Source organism: Scomber scombrus, chromosome 1, assembly GCF_963691925.1.
Source record: "Scomber scombrus chromosome 1, fScoSco1.1, whole genome shotgun sequence".
In the NCBI taxonomy this organism is placed as follows: domain Eukaryota; kingdom Metazoa; phylum Chordata; class Actinopteri; order Scombriformes; family Scombridae; genus Scomber; species Scomber scombrus.
The window spans coordinates 36,838,944-36,859,462 of record NC_084970.1 but is presented as its reverse complement, the minus strand read 5'-3'; the positions used below and the strand labels follow the sequence as shown (position 1 = coordinate 36,859,462).

Genomic DNA, 20,519 nt, shown 5'->3' with positions numbered 1-20,519 from the left:
TGTCCCCATAAGACAGGTGAGTCCCCATAACATAACTGTGTGAACAGATTTAAGTCCCCACAACATTAGGAATACCTAGTACACACACACACACACACACACACACACACACACACACACACACACACACACACACACACACACACACACACACACACACACACACACACACACACACACAGTTATAGTTGTACAGCAATCTGGAATCTTATTTTGAAGGCTACATAACGGTTTATACTTACGGTAACCTAGCAACCAGCAGTAAGAAAGACGGCAGGTCAGTCAGTGAATCTTCTCTTCTCATGCTCAGGAAAGCGATGGATGTAAGTTTGATAATTTGATATTTGATACGAATGAAGATGAATATGTAATGTTAAGTTTAGTTCTGTAACGTGTGATGTTTATTGGCTGGGAAGTCTTACAAGAAGTCGTGCTAAAAGTAATTTGAGAGCTGATGTAAAGTGTGCGTTGCTTAGCAACGATGTGTATCATCCTACTGTTAATGTAAACGGCTCATTTGTGCCGTGTAGTTTTTTAGCTATTCTTTAAATAGCATTACTGTTGGGTTATACTGTTTATTAGCGACACGCTGTAAAGGAAACTAAGGTTTTGTATTGTCTTTTATTTACAGTTTAACTCGTGGTATTTCACCATAAAAGAAGGAAATAAAGGGAGCAAGACGCTCTGATCCTGGCTCCAGTGTTATACCTGAGTTTGGCTGACCGTTAAACTGTGATAACGTACAAAGTACATAACGCGCAAACTCACACAAATAGTATTTATAGCTCATTGAATCAAAACTAAATACTTTATCTTCACGCTGTTGCATCTGAAGTGGCTTTGAGCGAGGCAGTGAAAACAATAGCTTAGATGCTAGATCGCTAAACACACTCACACAAACGATGTCCAAACTCGGTCTTTGAGCACTTTTAAAACCCACAAATCAAGCTGAATGCTTCTCTAACATCCAGGAAGTATGTGGTGTAAAAACAACGTAAGGAACAGACATGAGTTTATCAGTGTGTCACTACCTTGAGTGCCATTTTATTCTGCCTCTAATGTGAGTAACAAGGGCTCTGACTGAACCTGGTACAACAGTGACACCTACTGTCATAACAAAGGAATTACAACAATTTAAACATTGTAATATATGAGTCTAATTTATAAAGTAGCTAGTTATTTATGTTTTTTTTAAATAAAAAAAAAGTAATAATATTTTTCCCACCTTCTAAATAAGCATAATTAAAAAACAGTTATTTTACACTAGTTGGCTACTTATCTCTACTTTCTTATGTTCAAATGCAGGCTGTGCAGAGACCTTTAGAGGGGCAGGAGCTCAAAGTAAAAAAGAAGCACATGGAACAAGATTTTAAAACATCAACATAATTTATTAAACAGCTTGCTGACTTATAAAAACTAATATTCAAACAGTATGTAACATGGAATATTACAACAAACTGTATCATACAACATAATGAAAACAGAGGAAGGGAAAATTTAATGTCATTCACTGAATACAGTAACTAAAAACCCCTGAGTGGTGAAAAGGCTGCTTCCTTAAAGACATTTATACATATTGTTTCAAAACAAAGAAATTGAAAGTAACACAAGGCAAGGCAGCTTCATTTATACAGCACATTTCATAAACAGAGTCAACTCAATGTGTTTTACATAAAACAAATATTTAACAGTAAGAATTGGAAACAAAAAACATAAAAACATGCAATTTGAGAAATAAAAATAAAACCCAAACATTAAAACATACAATTAAACTCGCCACCTCACTAATAGTAATAAAAATATAACAAATAAAAACAAAGTGCAGAAAATAAGAAATAGAAAGAATAGAGCATTAAATATATGGTTGTAGCATAAAATAATGATTTGATTTGCTTTAAAATCATTTAAAAAGGACATACAGTGCAAATGAAAGATTCAAATTAAAAGTGCTTTAAACAAAGCTGATATGCTCTGATCCAAGTACAGATCAGTGCTAAATACCACTAAAGACTGAAGACTAAAGACTACTAAAGAAGATTCAAAGATTAAAAAGTGTAGGTTCACATCAAGCAGTATTAATGCACGTTTCAAATATATGACTTACACACTCTTATCATTATGCACACTATACAAAATGTAGCCGACAAAGCTGTCAGTTTTAACACTTGATATTCTACTTTTAGCTCATTACTCAAAATACAAAGAATGAAGACATTGTCTCAAGTAAGCAGCCAGACCTTCAACACACTCATCCACAAATAACACATCAACAACCGACTGAACAACCGCTCACTTAAAAACTGATCAATTCCATTTGAATCAGACTCTTTCCATGTGAGTCTAGACAGTCACTGTAACTCTTCAACAGCTTCAGTGTCCAGCAAACTGCCTACAGCACATTATATGATCTCTAACCAGTCTGATTTCATGATCAACAATGACTTTCATTTAAATTATGTCGGTAACTTTCTATTGTTGATGAGAGAAGTTTACTCCAGAACAGCAGTAGGCCGGACTGCTACAGGCACCATAGTCCTAAAGTACATCCAGCCCAGACAGCTGAAATCCATTCTTGCTGTTAGTTTATCAGTCATCTGGAGATGCTACAACAAGCTAACTGTTTTGTTGGCTAACACAAGTAACAATCTACTGCTTGATTTTTTAAAAAGGGTTATGTACACCTGAAAAAAGGAAACTTGGACTCAGAAAAAGGCTTAACTAAAATTGAACTTGAAGTAGTTCACAATTTGCTGATTATAATTTCTTTTCTAATATGCTGCTGTATAAATCTATCTATATATCCCTTTATCACATACAGCAGTGGAGAATTTAAGAGGACATTTGGAAATTATCATTGGACTAATGCAATGTCAATATTGTTTGGCTGTTGATTGGTTAGAGAGGAAGTCTTGCCTTGGATCATCATTTTATGTGTTTGGCTCATACTCCTCTGCTCTCCTCTCGCTGCTTCTCACAGACTGACCTTTCCCCTTATATCTGACCTGCAGGTGTCGCTGTTGTAGCATTTTAATCAGAAGAAGAGATTAAACATATTCTATAAATGATACTGATATTTTGTAAAGGTTTATTTCAACCAGTTACTTTTTCTTGTTTGTCTCTATGGACGAGTCTCCTCTTTGGTGTGCGATGTTTGATTTCAGCAGCTGATCTTCAGTCAGCAGAGTTTCTGTACACAGAGAGACTCTCCCTCCTACAGAGGACACAGAGAGACTCTCCCTCCTAGAGAGGACACAGAGAGACTCTCCCTCCTACAGAGAACTCAGAGAGACTCTCCCTCCTACAGAGGACACAGAGAGACTCTCCCTACAGAGAACACAGAGACAATGAACCAGACCAGACTGTAAACCCAGCATACAGAGGCTTAGTGAATGTGGTGTTGAAGGTTTGGAGGTGGATCAGTGTGTCAGAGTAGACTCTGTAGAAGGACAGAGTGCCAGCAGGACAGTCCACATACACTCCTACTCTGTCAGGGACAGAGGAGGAGGAGGAGGAGGAGGAGGAGGAAGAGGAGATAGCTGTTCCTGACTTATTGTGCCAAACAGAGTGACGACCATGATCAGAGCAGTACAGACTCCAGGACTGATGATTTCTTCCAAACATACAGTCAACACTGTCTCCTTTCCTGCTGATTCCTCTGTAACTCACTGATATATAAACTCCTCCTTTCCACTCGACCTCCCAGTAACAGCGACCAGTCAGAACATTTCTACACAGCAGCTGAGGATAGGATTCAAATCTGCCTGGATGATCAGGATATGACTGATCCTCCTCCACATGTGTCACCTTCATGTTGTTGTCAGAAAGTTTGAGTTTTCTGTTTGTTGTGTTTGGATCCAGCTCCAGTTCACAGGTGTCTGATGGAGAAAACAAGTCACAATTAAAGCATTCTAACTTAAACCATCTCCTATGGTTGTTGTGGATGGCAGATAGTGTGGTAGGAATCATTAGTATCTTATTCATTTATGTATTTATGTATGTATTTATTTATTAATTTTGTCAGTCAGTCTCACTGGGATTCAAAAAATATCTGGAAAGTTTCAAGACAAAGCATTTGTGTGATTTCAGAAAGGTTTATATGGGCGTGCTTTCACCAAATAAAGTTACAAAATTAGATGGAACATAAGCTTTTGACGTGCTCTGAGCAGGCAAGCAGTGGACAGTGAGAGGCACACTCGTTGGCACCAAGACTGCTGTGTGCTGCTGGGTTAGCATCACCAAACCCCATACTGAGCCTCTCCTCCCACTGTGACACATGGAGATTTACCAAGACACCAAACTGGTGCCTATGACAATAGGGTCCAATAGGGTCACATCTGCAACTGAAAAACAGGCAGAAAGCCTTAAAACATTTAACCCTAATTTTCCAGACGCACTAACATCCAGAGAACGAGGAACATGACTTCTGTCAGTCAAACTTGTGAAGTACGAGCTTATGAGCAGCATCTGAAGGCAACAAAATTCTTCTATGATATCACAGACTGAAAGACTCAGGAGAAACAACGTTAGATTCCTGTTGCCTCCACAATTCATAAAAATGTATTTATTACTTTTGTTGGATGACTGTCATCACTGATCAGTTTATAGTGTTTGTCAACATTTCAGTGGTTTGAACATTTACTAGCCACAAAGATAGAAAAACCTGAATCCTGAATAAAACTCATCCTTGTACTTAATCCCAAAAATGCAACAATCCAGTGCAGCATGTGCAGCTGTGCTCTCATGAATCAAACTGAAATCACACTCACACTTCCTCACACCAGGTTTCAGGCTCTGTGGTCCACCATGGTCCAACCTGGAGGAAGGGACAATGAAGACAAAAAACTTCAACACCTTCACTTATATCCACCATAAAATATGAATCAGAGTCCCTCAGTTAGACTGAGTGTCTATCCATCTATTCATACCTGAGAGTGTCCAGTCTCCAGTGTGGATCCTCCAGTCCAGCAGACAGAAGCTTCTCTCCTGAGTCTCCTGGATGATTGTAGCTCAGGTCCAGCTCTCTCAGATGGGAGGGGTTGGAGCTCAGAGCGGAGGCCAGAGAAGCACAGCCTTCCTCTGTGATCAGACATCCTGACAGACTGAACACACACAACAGTTGATTTAATGGACTTAAAAAGCTTCTCTGGCACTCAGCGCCCCCTGCTGTATGTTGGTGTCATGCAGATACATGTTAGGTTAGTAATAGGAGAGAAATTATGTTCCTGCTGGAGGCTGCAACTGCTGAAGCTCAGAGTGTAATCTGGTGGCATTCTTTTTTTTACATTGGCAGAAGAAATGCCTTTAAGTGAATCGTTGTTCAACAGCATATGTAAAAATAGTAAAAAGATTTAGTAGAATTTACTGAAGTTTTATGGATGTTCATATATTTAATTTCAATAATGTTGACTATGTGATTGCAGTAATTTCATTAGCCAATGTAAGTCTTATATCATATTTATGAATTCAATTCATTCCATGTTTAAAAAATGTATTTGCAATATTTTCAGGGAAAATGTTTAAATGTAAAGAAATTCATGTACAACATTTCCTGAGGGGCAGATCTGCTTTGTATGTTCAACTGCATGTTAAGGACATGTTAATAATTCTGTGCTCTATATTTCTGTTATTATTTCCATTATATTTTAAATGACTTTATGCACATTGAGTCTTCATTGAAGATAAAATTACAGAAACATATATCCTGACTCACATGTGTTTGACTTACTGTATACTTGATATTTCATCAAAAACTGTTCATGTGAATTACAAACTATGGGAAAGCCAAAGTTATGCTTTAAATTAATGGTAATAAAAATGACCTGAGAGTTTCCAGTCTGCAATCTGGACTCTCCAGTCCGGCAGACAGTATCTTCACTCCTGAATCCTGCAGGTCGTTGTTACTCAGGTCCAGCTCACTCAGACTGGAGGACTGGGAGCTGAGAACTGAGGACAGAACTTCACAGCTTCTCTCTGAGAGGTTACAGCCTCTCAACCTGAAGAAGAATCAGAAGAGTAGAATATAATTTAAAACAGTAAGTTTAGTTTTCTTAATTGTCAAAAGAAAAAAAACAACAAATGAATCTGGATAGTTCTGTGTGCACCTACAGAGCTTTGTTGGAGGCTTTGACCACTGGCAGCAGCCTCAGAAGAGCCTCCTCTGAAGCAGAGTATTTCTTCAGGTCAAACGCATCCAGATCATTTTCTGATGACAGTAAGATGAAGACCAGAGCTGACCACTGAGCAGGAGACAGTTTATCTGTGGACAGACTTCCTGACCTCAGGTACTGTTGGATCTCCTCCACTAGAGAACGATCATTCAGTTCATTCAGACAGTGGAACAGATTGATGCTTCTCTCTGCAGACAGATTCTCACTGATCTGCTTCTTGATGTACTTAACTGTTTTCTGATTGGTCAGTGAGCTACTTCCTGTCTGTGTCAGCAGACCTCGTAGAAGACTCTGATTGGTCTCCAGTGAAAGACCCATGAGGAAGCGGAGGAACAAGTCCAGGTGTCCATTTGGACTCTTTAAGGCCTCGTCCACAGCACTCTGGTAGAAACGTGTTGATTTGTCTCTGATCACTTCAGACACCTGTGATGTTGTTTGTTCTTCTGCCAGCAGATTGACTCCAGACTTGATGAATGTCAGATGGACGTGAAGAGCAGCCAGAAACTCCTGAACACTCAGATGGATGAAGCAGAACACCTTGTCCTGGTACAGCCCTCTCTCCTCTTTAAAGATCTCTGTGAACACTCCTGAGCACACTGAGGCTGCTCTGATATCGATGCCACACTCTGTCAGGTCTGATTCATAGAAGATCAGGTTGCCTTTCTGCAGCTCAAAAGCAAGTTTTCCCAGAGACTCAATCATCTTCCTGCTCTCTAGACTCCAGTGTGGATCTGTGTCAGCTCCCCCATCATACTTGATGTTCTTCAGTTTGGACTGAACCACCAGGAAGTGGATGTACATCTCAGTCAGGGTCTTGGGCATCTCTCCTTTCTCTCTGCTTTTCAACACATCCTCCAGAACTGTAGCAGTGATCCAACAGAAGACTGGGATGTGGCACATGATGTGGAGGCTTTGTGATGTCTTGATGTGGGAGATGATGGTTCTGGCCTGCTCCTCATCTCTGAATCTCTTCTTGAAGTACTCCTCCTTCTGTGGATCAGTTAAGCCTCTGACCTCTGTCACCATGTCGACACACTCCGGAGGGATCTGATTGGCTGCTGCAGGTCGTGTGGTTATCCAGAGGCGAGCAGAGGGAAGCAGTTTCCCCCTGATGAGGTTTGTCAGCAGCACATCCACTGAGGTGGACTCTGTAACATCAGTCAGGATCTCATTATTGTGGAAGTCCAGAGGAAGTCGACACTCATCCAGACCGGCAAGGATGAACACAACCTGGAACTCTTCAAACCTGCAGATTCCTGCTTCTTTGGTTTCAGTAAAGAAGTGATGAACAAGTTCCACCAAGCTGTACTTCTTCTCTTTCAGCACATTGAGCTCTTTGAAAGTGAATGGAAATATGAAGTGTATGTCCTGGTTGGCTTTGCCTTCAGCCCAGTCCAGAGTGAACTTCTGTGTTAAGACTGTTTTCCCAATGCCAGCCACTCCCTTTGTCATCACTGTTCTGATTGGTTCATCTCTTCCAGGTGAGGCTTTAAAGATTTCTTCTTGTCTGATTGTTGTTTCTGGTCTGTCTGGTTTCCAGGTTGCTGTTTCAATCTGTCTGATCTCATGTTCATCATTGACCTTTGCAGTCCCTCCCTCTGTGATGTAGAGCGGTGTGTAGATCTCATTCAGAAGGGTTGGGTTTCCTGCTTTAGCGATCCCCTCAAACAGACACTGGAACTTCTTCTGCAGGTTAGACTTGAGTTTACGTTGACACAGTCCAGCAAGAATTCCTGAATGAACAAACAACAAATGAAATCAGTGAGTGGATCCTACAGAAAGTCTAGAAATCTGAACATGTAAGTGTGTCTGTGTAGTTTTTCCTCCTCCATCAGTTTTATTCAGCTCATCAGTGGAGGACAAACAGCCTCTGATCTGATGCAGATGTGTGCAGCATATTAACAGCAGAGTTTGAAATATAAACCTCTCCCATTTGCCTCCATTTCCTCTCCATCATAATAAATCTGTTAAAATCCTCTTACTGCTCTGCAGACGGTCAGCCAGCTCCTCCTGCTCCATTCTCCTCAGGAAGTGCACTGTGATCTTCAGAAATGCCTCTCTGCTGCTCCTCCTCTGCTCTTCCTCCTCACCGTCCAACACCTCATCCTCACTCTGACTCTCTAAGCATTCTGGGTCATCTGAACTCAGACCTCTCTGGACTCTCTTCAGCTCGTTCTTCACAAAAGTGACAATGTTCTCCTCCAGCAGCTGGAACAGGAAGATAAAGTGAACATTTAATTTAAACTGGTAGAACACAACATGTGATTCATGTGTCAGTCTGAAGGCCTGCTGGTCTAAACAGAGCAGCATGGACACTGTTGGAACCTGAATGCTACTTTAGTAAATCATCTGTGGTTGATGGAGTTAATAGTCAAAGGTGTGTTTGTACATGTACACACCATAAATATGGAGTCCAGCTGTGTTTGATGCTGCTGTGCAGACTGATCACTGGGAACCCCTGAGCTCTGCTGCTGAACTCTGTGGAGAAAACATCACGTTTAAGAACATTTAACTCAAATCTGTGCACAGTTTATTAAAGATGTTATGTAATCAAGATTGGATTATATGCATTATGCTGCAAATTATCACGTTGTCACCCAGTTTACTACTGCTCACATGTGGCATGCATCGTCCCTCACAGTGAAAGCACACTATGTAACATTTGAATTTATCAATCCTGAGATCAATATTGTGACCTTTGCTCAGCAGGGTCCATCTTTGAAGTTAGCTCAAGACAGACACATCCAAGTTAGCTGCTGCTCTGATTATTGATGTGATGTTTTCAAAGTTACACCCACATATTGATATAGTGACCATGTTGGTGTCTTATAACACTGAACTCTTTGACATGTGACTCTTGCACAAGTGAACACTGCGGATCAGATAATAACAAACTTCAGTTTTAAGTTCTTACCTTCCATCAGCAGGTTGTCCATCTTTAAACATAATAGGATTATCCAAAGACCAGTCACTCTTCATTAACACACAGCTGGGTTCAGGAGAGTCTGCTCTCTGCTGCTGCATCCTGATACAAACAAACAATTAACAAATCAAAAGAGATTAAAAAGATGAATTTTGATCAAGTTTTAGAACCAGAATGTAAATCAGTAAGAAGACAGTGGATGAGAAACGTTCTCAAAACAAAAGCAGAATGTTCAGTTAAAAGACTCTGAATTCACTTATTTTATTGAAACAATAAAAGTAAAAGCAAATGCTTAAAAGAATAAATATATTTTTGTTTTTTAAAACCATGTTGCAATCAAATCTGGGAATTGATAAGAACCCGAATTGATGAGCAGAATCAGAATTGACGATCTTTCTTTGATTTGTCTTTAATGAGACACTTAAGATTTGTTGTTCCTTCTATAAATGAAAAACATTCCTGTGTCTAACAATCCTTTCTGTCAATTATAAATCTGTTCAGTCAGTTTATCAATCCTGAGATCAATATTCTGACCTTTGCTCAGCAAGGTCCATCTTTGAAGTTAGCTCAAGACAGACACATCCAAGTTAGCTGCTGCTCTGATTATTGATGTGATGTTTTCAAAGTTACACCCACATATTGATATAGTGACCATGTTGGTGTCTTATAACACTGAACTCTTTGACATGTGACTGTTGCACAAGTGAACACTGCGGATCAGATAATAACAAACTTCAGTTTTACATTCTTACCTTCCATCAGCAGGTTGTCCATCTTTAAACATAATAGGATAATCCAAAGACCGGTCACCCTTCATGGACACACAGCTATAATAAAGATATTTTTTTAATCTAACTATTTGACTTTTTTAAAATATTGAAGCATTTCATAATATAATTATTTATATATTTAATTTAGTTTTGGTCCTTTAAACCCTCCACAGCATGATGATCCTAACTGTTAGCTGAGCTCAAACAGCAGCTTCACTTTCTGATTTTTGCTGAACTAACTGTGAAACTGTCACTTCCCAAACTTCACACAGAGAAAACATCTGGGTCACAGAGGAGCAGAAAGTGAAAGTAACTGTTGAACTCCCAGCTGCGGGAACCTTGCTGCATGTCATACCACCATCTCCCTCTCTGCCTGTGTTTACTGTCTCTCTCCACTGAAGAAGGCAAATATTCCATTCCCCCCCAAAAATCTATTATAGTGTATGAAAATGCACTTCTGTCTATGTTTAGAGATTTTGGAAATGTGTTCAGGCAAGTTTGGATCTGATCCTGATTAGCTGCACCTGCAGGTGGCAGAGAACTCAAAGTGACACTGGACTAAAAACAGTCAGCAGGGCTGACCTCCAGGACCAAGAAGGTCTATCTGCAGAGTCACAGTATCTACGCAACACACTCTCCTGGACCACAAGTCAGTGTTGTGTCAGTGAAGTCAGGAACAGACTTTACCATGAGGCAAAGTGGACCACTACCTGGGGCCCCCAACTAAAAAGGGCCCCAACCTGCAATAGATTTAGTCTATTGTGATGTTTAGATAATGAAACATAAGATTATGTTACTATTCTATATTTTAATATTCTATATAGTATATCTTATACTACTGGTCTACAAATCACTGAATGGTTTAGGTCCAGAATACATGAATGACATGTTAATAGAATATAAACCCAGTAAAGCTCTGAGATCTACTGACTCAGGTCAGATAGTGGAGCCCAGAGTTCAGACTAAACATGGCGAAGCAGCTTTTACACAACTGGAACAAACTACCAGCAGAACTGAAATCAGCCCCAATTGTGAACATTTTTAAATCCAGGCTAAAATGACTTCTCTTCTTGTTTCTAATTGTATTTTTTAATGTTTCCATGTTTTTACCTTTTATTGGGTTTTATTTTTATTTTTCAAATTGCATGTTTTTATGGGTTTTTTTCCCCAATTCTTACTGTTAAATGTTTGTTATATGTAAAGCACATTGAGTTGCCATTGTGTATGAAATGCTCTATATAAATAAAGCTGCCTTGCCTTATAACACTGAACTCTTTGACATGTGACTGTTGCACAAGTGAACACTGCGGATCAGATAATAACAAACTTCAGTTTTAAGTTCTTACCTTCCATCAGCAGGTTGTCCATCTTTAAACCTAATAGGATTATCCATAGACCAGTCACTCTTCATGGACACACAGCTGGGTTCAGGAGAGTCTGCTCTCTGCTGCTGCATCCTGATACAAACAAACAATTAACAAATCAAAAGAGATTAAAAAGATTAATTTTGATCACGTTTTAGAACCAGAATGAAAATCAGTAAGAAAACAGTGGATGAGAAACGTTCTCAAAACAAAAGCCGAATGTTCAGTTAAAAGACTCTGAATTTACTTATTTTATTGAAACAATAAAAGTAAAAGCAAATGATTAAAAGAATAAAGATATTTTTTTAATCTATTTGACTTTTTTAAATATTGAAGCATTTCATAATATAATTATTTATATATTTAATTTAGTTTTGGTCCTTTAAACCCTCCACAGCATGATGATCCTAACTGTTAGCTGAGCTCAAACAGCATCTTTACTTTCTGATTTTTGCTGAACTAACTGTGAAACTGTCACTTCCCAAACTTCACACAGAGAAAACATCTGTGTCACAGAGGAGCAGAAAGTGAAAGTGACTGTTGAACTCCCAGCTGCGGGAACCTTGCTGCATGTCATACCACCATCTCCCTCTCTGCCTGTGTTTACTGTCTCTCTCCACTGAAGAAGGCAAATATTCCATTCCCCCCCAAAAATCTATTATAGTGTATGAAAATGCACTTCTGTCTATGTTTAGAGATTTTGGAAATGTGTTCAGGCAAGTTTGGATCTGATCCTGATTAGCTGCACCTGCAGGTGGCAGAGAACTCAAAGTGACACTGAACTAAAACAGTCAGCAGGGCTGACCTCCAGGACCAAGAAGGTCTATCTGCAGAGTCACAGTATCTATGCAACACACTCTGGCCATGTAGGTCTGCAAGCATGCAGATAAACCCTTATCTCCTGGACCACAAGTCAGTGTTGTGTCAGTGAAGTCAGGAACAGACTTTACCATGAGGCAAAGTGGACCACTACCTGGGGCCCCCAACTAAAAAGGGCCCCAACCTGCTATAGATTTAGTCTATTGTGATGTTTAGATAATGAAACATAAGATTATGTTACTATTCTAACTCATTATACCCTGAAATTACTTTAAAAAACCTCCAAAGTACATTAAAAAGACATCTCCAATGTGTGACCCCCCTGCTCACTACAGATGAATAGACTATTCCAATATCTTATAACACTGAGCTCTTTGACATGTGACTGTTGCACAAGTGAACACTGCGGATCAGATAATAACAAACTTCAGTTTTAAGTTCTTACCTTCCATCAGCATGTTGTCCATCTTTAAACCTAACAGGATTATCCATAGACCAGTCACTCTTCATGGACACACAGCTGGGTTCAGGAGAGTCTGCTCTCTGCTGCTGCATCCTGATACAAACAAACAATTAACAAATTAAAAGAGTTTAAAAAGATTGATTTTGATCAAGTTTTAGAACCAGAATGTAAATCAGTAAGAAGACAGTGGATGAGAAACGTTCTCAAAACAAAAGCAGAATGTTCAGTTAAAAGACTGTGAATTCACTTATTTTATTGAAACAATAAAAGTAAAAGCAAATGCTTAAAAGAATAAATATATTTTTGTTTTTTAAAACCATGTTGCAATCAAATCTGGGAATTGATAAGAACCCGAATTGATGAGCAGAATCAGAATTGACGATCTTTCTTTGATTTGTCTTTAATGAGACACTTAAGATTTTTTGTTCCTTCTATAAATGAAAAACATTCTTGTGTTTAACAATCCTTTCTGTCAATTATAAATCTGTTCAGTCAGTTTATCAGTCCTGAGATCAATATTCTGACCTTTGCTCAGCAAGGTCCATCTTTGAAGTTAGCTCAAGACAGACACATCCAAGTTAGCTGCTGCTCTGATTATTGATGTGATGTTTAAAGTTACACACTCATATTGATATAGTGACCATGTTGGTGTCTTATAACACTGAACTCTTTGACATGTGACTGTTGCAAAAGTGTACACTGCCGATCAGATAATAACAAACTTCAGTTTTACATTCTTACCTTCCATCAGCAGGTTGTCCATCTTTAAACCTAACAGGATTATCCATAGACCAGTCACTCTTCATGGACACACAGCTGGGTTCAGGAGAGTCTGCTCTCTGCTGCTGCATCCTGATACAAACAAACAATTAACAAATTAAAAGAGTTTAAAAAGATTGATTTTGATCAAGTTTTAGAAGCACAATATAAATCAGTAAGAAGACAGTGGATGAGAGAAGTTCTCCTGTTCTTAAAACTCTCATCTGATGAAAGATGCTGTCTCATCTTAGTTGATAAGTTGACTAATCAGTGTTTGAGCTCTTTGTTAACTCACAAAGTTAGTAGTTCATTCTGAGTTATTGTGACTTATTATTCAGTAGTTGAGTGTCAGATGTGACAGTGAGTGTGAATAATGATGGTGGAGTGATGTGAGTGGAGAACAGTGATGGACAGTTAGAGATCCTCATCTCACCTCTGAGCTTTGGTCTGGCTGTCATGTTCTCCACACAGAGAGCTTTTAAAGGGATGGACTCCCTCCTCTCTGTCCTCACACTGATCCATAGCACTGATGCACTCACTCACTACAACAAGGAAGATGTTCAACTGCTGAATTCACATCTAGTCACAGAGACTTTGTAGCTTCAGCTGTGGAGGAAACACAGAGAGAGAAAATGCTGCTGATTCTCTTTCATTAGTCCAGTTATTGTGACATTCAATCAATATATCAATTAGAAGAATATGCAAAATAATTCAAAAGTCAGAAAATGCATAATAACATTTAGCAATGTGTGTGTGTGTGTGTGTGTGTGTGTGTGTGTGTGTGTGTGTGTGTGTGTGTGTGTGTGTGTGTGTGTGTGTGTGTGTGTGTGTGTGTCTGTCTAATATAATCAATAATTAAATCCATTTCTGGCTCTTGGTGAGCATCTTTACTTTCTGATTTTTGCTGAACTAACTGTGGAACTGTCACTTCCCAAACTTCACACAGAGAAAACATCTGGGTCACAGAGGAGCAGAAAGTGAAAGTGTTGAACTCCCAGCTGCGGGAACCTTGCTGCATGTCATACCACCATCTCCCTCTCTGCCTGTGTTTACTGTCTCTCTCCACTGAAGAAGGCAAATATTCCATTCCCCCCCAAAAATCTATTATAGTGTATGAAAATGCACTTCTGTCTATGTTTAGAGATTTTGGAAATGTGTTCAGGCAAGTTTGGATCTGATCCTGATTAGCTGCACCTGCAGGTGGCAGAGAACTCAAAGTGACACTGAACTAAAAACAGTCAGCAGGGCTGACCTCCAGGACCAAGAAGGTCTATCTGCAGAGTCACAGTATCTACGCAACACACTCTGGCCGTGTATGTCTGCAAGCATGCAGATAAACCCTTATCTCCTGGACCACAAGTCAGTGTTGTGTCAGTGAAGTCAGGAGCAGACTTTACCATGAGGCAAAGTGGACCACTATCTGGGGCCACCAACTAAAAGGGGCCCCAACCTGCTATAGATTTAGTCTATTGTGATGTTTAGATAATGAAACATAAGATTATGTTACTATTCTAACTCATTATACCCTGAAATTACTTTAAAAAACCTCCAAAGTACATTAAAAAGACATCTCCAATGTTTGATCCCCCCTGCTCACTACAGATAAATGGACTATTCCATCACTGGATGAGGATGCGACTGATGCGCACATCCCGACTCTTGTGCTGATAAGGACGCAGAAACTTCTCGAAGTCAAAAACATCTAACAGTGAAACAGAGTTTACGAGTTCAGAGGAAAAACAAAACCTGTTGAGACTGATCTGCTTTTCTGTTGTTCCCCTGAAATACTGAGCAGGACCACTAATGTTTTCCTGTCACTTGTTTGATAATGGGAGCACCACATGTCTTCCCTCCCTCTATTCATACATCAATGTGCAGCAACCTGCTGTTCCCAATGAATGAAGAAGCATTCAGATCCTTAAACTAACAACACTGTAATATAGAAATACTCCATTACAAGTCAAGCCTTGCATTCATGTTATTCAGACACACACAACACACTCAATCCAACCTGTAAACAGCACAGAAAACAAAATGTTTTGCATGAAACTGAAGCATGAAACTGTCAGAGTGACATGTTGATAGGAATAATGATGCTGAACACAATGGTTACCTGTTAGCAGAGAGCTGAACTCTTCTAAACACAAACATCAGTTCCACTTTCTGCAAATTATATTATATATATATTTTTTTTATAATAAACTCTGAAATTGAAAACTTACCAAAGCTTCACACATAGAAAACATCAGCGTCACAGCAGAGCAGAGCAGAAAGTAAGTAAAGCAGTAAATGCACAGCCCTCTCATGGGGCTTCACTATTGGTGTATCTCTTCTAAGCTCCACCTTGGCACCATGAGACAGATATCAACTCACTGCCCAATCAGGATGTAGAAATAAAGCACCAGTGCACCAACTGTTGGTCTTTTTTCACTCAGTAGATTGAGTAGAATACACAGCACTCTTCATCAAAAAAACTTCAGCAACGTCCGATTTCTTTGGAAGCTCGTCCTTCTAGCTTCAATTACACATTTAACATGCTCACTCCCTCGCTTTGCCTGTTGCTGGGAAGGTATGAATTAGTTGTTAATCAGCCATAGTACACACTTGTCAAGTTTGCTAATTATAAAACTTTTTTTTGGCAAAGTCAGTTACAACTATTGGTAGTCATGGGTAACAGCTTTTTTGGGTTTGTTTCTTAAGTGTTGCTCTTTATGTGGGCTTGCTTAATATATGTTTAATGTTAAATACAATTTGACTGAAGTTGTCAGATATCGTTGCCACTGTCAGAACCATGCATGTTCTAGCTGACATTAAAATCCTTAGCTGTGCCCTGGTGGTTCACCAGGTACAGAGTGTAGCTTGTAAGTACATTGGTGTTTTCTTCCAGAGGCTGAGGGAAGCCAGTCCTCCCCTGTGTCTTCAGACTGTACTACATCTTACTGCCATCTCTTCCCCATTTCTCATTGAGTATTTTACAATAAGTGAAACAGCAACCCTCCAAATGTTATGTGGTGACACACTAATGTCATGTCTGCAAGGAGGCCAGGCTGAAGATGGCATCCCTTGGTAAAAAAAAATCAAAAGATAAATCAATCAGATGAAGCTACCGTCATGCCACTACTCAACTGTAATTAGTCAGGACTTTTCCAAAGGAAGCCAACCGCCCTTTGGCCTCAAACCAATTAAAATCATATTATCAAAAACATTTACATTAAATAACTGGAGATAGCCGTTAGCTGTTTTGTATTCATGGTCAGTAACTAGCAAGTGCAGTTATGTAGGGTTAAAATTTGAAGTTCATAAAATAACAATTTTTCCCAAACTATTACTACAGTAGAAACTTAACGAATGTCAAGCACAATGAATAGGTGAAGAAGAATTGAGATATTCTGATGAGACTCCTTGATGCAGTCTTGTACCTTGTGTACCAAGAACGAGCATTCGGGGACACAATTGGCGCTTTTCCACTATACAGTTCTAGCACTAATCAACTCGACTCGGCTCAACTCGGGTTTTTTTGCATTTCCATCAGGGATAGTACCTGGTACCTGGTACTTTTTTAGTACTTGCTGTGCCGAGGTTCCAAGCGAGCCGAGCCGATACTAAATGTGACGTCAACAGACTGCCGGCCACTGATTGGTCAAAGAGTCACTGGAAGAGTCATGAGCTGTCCCACACAAGAATCAAACTCGGCATTTTTAAATACAGGCAACAGCGTTACAGAGATTCTGCTCAATTGTATTTCTTTGTGTGAGACAGAAAGCCACATAGTCGAGGCAGTTTCGCGCAGCCGTGGTATGACAACCCCGCCCACGTTGAGGAGGTACTTTTTTGTAATGGAAAAGGTTTTTCCTGGCACCATACCGAGTCGAGTCGAGTCGGGTCGTGCTAGAACTGTATAGTGGAAAAGCGCCAAATGAGGCCGCTGGCAGTTTTGTGGAGCTGAAACATGCATTCAACAGTCATGCCTTCAACATTTTTTTTTTCACGTTCATGTAAGGGATTGGCATTACTGTGTGAAGTCGATCAAGCTGTTCATGTACAAGGTGGTTCTGCTGTGAGCTGGAACTTCAAAATCCATGTGGTACATGCCATCCATGAAGGACACAGGCTGCTCTGTATAGCTTTCAATACGATAATGAAAAAAACAAGAAGATTTTGACTTGACCCTTCCTGCTTGAGATCTTTTAGTCCATTTTCGGCCTCATGGAACCTCCCTTGTAGGTTCTGCAAAGTAAGACAGTGGGCATCAGAAAAAGCCAGGATCACAAAAACAGGCGAGACTTTCATTGGCATTTTTGATGAAACAAAACCTGAGCCTTGATGTAAACATAACCACAGCTGGGAGGACCTGGAGCAGGGGGTTAACCACCAGCAAGAGGAAGACAGACAAACTGTTGAACCTTTCCGATGTCTTTACCTCCAGATTGTTGACAGTATAGTATTGTATATGACCCAGAGATTTGCAGAAATAAAACACCTGAGCTTTTTTCCGATATTGGATCACACATCATTTTCCCAGCAGTAAGTTGGCTCAGTTGATCATCCATTGATCCATTCTTTGAGGAACATTATACAAGAAGTTGATTCACAAGCCACCAGGAGAGCTGGTAGAGCTTCATATTGAGGAAGACCTATAGGGCACAAAGGTCTACAAGCCACTCCAGCTAATGTTATGATACCAGCCTTCAGCACATAAGCAGAGGGGTCCTTTTCCAATTTTAAGTGATAAATGATAAAAACTTATCTGAGGAACACGTGTGGACAAGACAGACGTCGCCAAAATATCTATTGACTCTTGTTGTGGTGGGAAATTCTACTACATGGTTATTGACCACTTCACCACCATGAAAGACAGGAGAATGTATTTCTTCTTCAAATAGCTTGAGTGAAATGCACACCCCTGTCTCTCTTTGTGGCTTTACTGTTTATTGAACTGCCCATGTAGCTGTGTGTGTAGTTTGTGGTTTTACTGTTTATTGTGCCTTGCTTGCCCGGATTCAGCTGCATGTGTTAGTCAGAGGTGGTTGTTTTATTGTGGTTGTTTACACAGAAAATGAACACCACAGACAGCCCCCATAGGACCAGGATTGCTGAACAGATGAGACTGTGATTGTTTATAGCCTCTGGAGGTCTGCTACAGGGTTGTTAGTCTTTAAGGTCGTATAGTATAATGAACATATAGTCTATTTACATATGTAAGTATGGAAAGTATTTGTGCATGTCAAGCACATACATCAGGGTTTGTAAGTCATGTGTTTGATACATGAAGCCTAGTAATACTATATGATGTGAACCTACAATTTTAATTTTGAAATTTGAGTTTGTGAATGAATGCTTCATTATCGAATCTGTACTGTGTTTTAAGAAACAGGTTATGCATTTGAGGGTTGCATAAATTATTAAGAAAATACATAGATAAGTAATATGTTAAAGACTGTGTGTGTGTGGGTGTGTCAGAGAGAGAGAGCAAGACTGCGGGAGAGAGCATGAGTGTCCTTAAATGAAGGGTGGCATAGATAAATGGCTGTTAAAGCAGGGTCAGTTTGGGCAGTTTGGGGTGGGGTTCAAGTTACTTCTTTTGGGCGTCTCCACAGACCTGGTTGCCTGGTTTTCTCACAAGATCTGGCAACACTGCCATGTTACCAGCATGATGAGGAAGATGTCCTGTACAGCTGTTCACTTCTCAGTACTAGACTACTGCTGTTACATCAATAGTTACAATATAGGGCTAGTTTAGCCGCATCATGAATTACTAGTACTGCTGTTCGGCTTAGCAGAGCTAGAAACACTGCTTCCCTATGTTAGTATTTTAAGAGCTGGATACTGGACCACAAATGGCGCCCATTTAGTCCAATAAGAAGTGTTCTGCTGGTGCATACACCAAAAAAAGTTTCTAGCTTCTGGATTAACTTTCATGTTATTCAGCCTACTAAATATGTACAGTAGTGTTTCCCCCTGCTGGCCCAAACCAAGAGGTCTCACAGACTTCACATTGTGACGACATCAAAGATTTTTAAATCACTTATCGCAGCTTGAGGAAAGTTTTTCAAATATAAAACCTTCATGGATCAAAAATTCATAACATAAAGAGTCATAATTGAGCTTGTCTGCAGTTCGAGGTGTCTCTTTTACAGTGGTGGTCTATGAGGTAAATGTTCTTTGGGCTGCAGGGGACTTTTTCAGTTTTTCAGTAGTAATACACATGAGGCATCCTGACCCTGGATGGTGTTGCTTCTCTCTCTCTAACTCATTTGGGATGAATGAGGGGGGAGACAATGTAAGACGCTCACATATCTCACCCAGCCTCCATCTCCTCTCCCCACCTGTCACCAGGGATCGGGGTTACTTCTGTCTCCTAAAGTCAAGTCTGGTGAATAAATGGAAAAATGGAAGATGAGAGTAGAATAGAGAATAAAAATAAGCTAACATAGAATGAGTAAGATATTGATCAAAAGCCTTTTTTAATAAATTAATTTAAATGAATGTATTTTTTTTAGTTTCTTTTAGGTTTCTTAACCCTCCTGTTGTCCTCGAGTCAAGGAAGGAAGGGAGGAAGAAGGAAGGAAGGGAGGGAGGAAGGACGGATGGAAGAAAGGAAGAAGGAAGGAAAACAGGGAGGGAGGAAGGTAGGAGGGAGGGAGGAAAGAAGGAAGGAGGGAGGGAGAAAGGAAAGAAGGGAGGAAGGAAGGTAGGGAGGAAAAGAGGGAGGAAGGAAGGAAGGGAGGAAGAAGGAAGGAAAGAAGGGAGGAAGGAAGGAAGGAAAAGAGGGAGGAAGGAAGGAAGAAAGGGAGCAAATAGGAAGGAAAAGAGGGAGGAAAAGAGGGAGGAAGAAGGAGGGAAAGGAAAGAGGAAGGAAGGAAGGAAGGAAGGAAGAAAGGAGGGAGGGAAGAAAGAGAGAAGGAGGGAGGGAGGCAGAAAGGAAAAGAGGAAGGGAGGAAGGAAGGAAGGAAGGAAGCTAGGGGGGAGGAAAGAAAGAGAGAAGGAGGGAGGGAGGAAAGAAGGAAGAGAGGAAGGAAAGGAAGGAAGGAAAGAAGGAGGGAGGGAGCAAGGAAGGACAGAAGGAAGGGAGGAAAGAGAGAGGAATGAAAGAAAGAGAGAAGGAAAGAAGGACAGACGGAAGGAAGGAAGGAAGGAAGGAAGGAAGGAAGGGAGGAAAGAAGAAACAGTCAAAACAGACGGGGTCAATTTGACCCGGCAGGACGATACGAAGGTTAAAATCTTGGGGTCTTGTTGGAAATGCGTGCTTTCACT

At 40.1% G+C, this 20,519-nt stretch overlaps 1 protein-coding gene across 1 annotated transcript in view; it reads right to left on the bottom strand.

The window, feature by feature from the left end:
- Positions 1–15,532, bottom strand: part of LOC133997935 (uncharacterized) — a 46,126-nt gene extending 30,594 nt beyond the window's left edge. Inside the window, exons 1-5 of the mRNA XM_062437706.1 lie at positions 15,488–15,532; positions 13,699–13,871; positions 13,248–13,358; positions 12,489–12,599; positions 11,207–11,317 (exon numbers count right to left, since the gene is read on the bottom strand). Of these exons, the coding sequence (XP_062293690.1) occupies positions 11,207–11,317; positions 12,489–12,599; positions 13,248–13,358; positions 13,699–13,787 (422 nt within the window). The 5' untranslated portion in view covers positions 13,788–13,871; positions 15,488–15,532. The remainder of the gene's footprint in view (positions 1–11,206; positions 11,318–12,488; positions 12,600–13,247; positions 13,359–13,698; positions 13,872–15,487) is intronic.
- Positions 15,533–20,519: the final 4,987 nt, after the last annotated feature.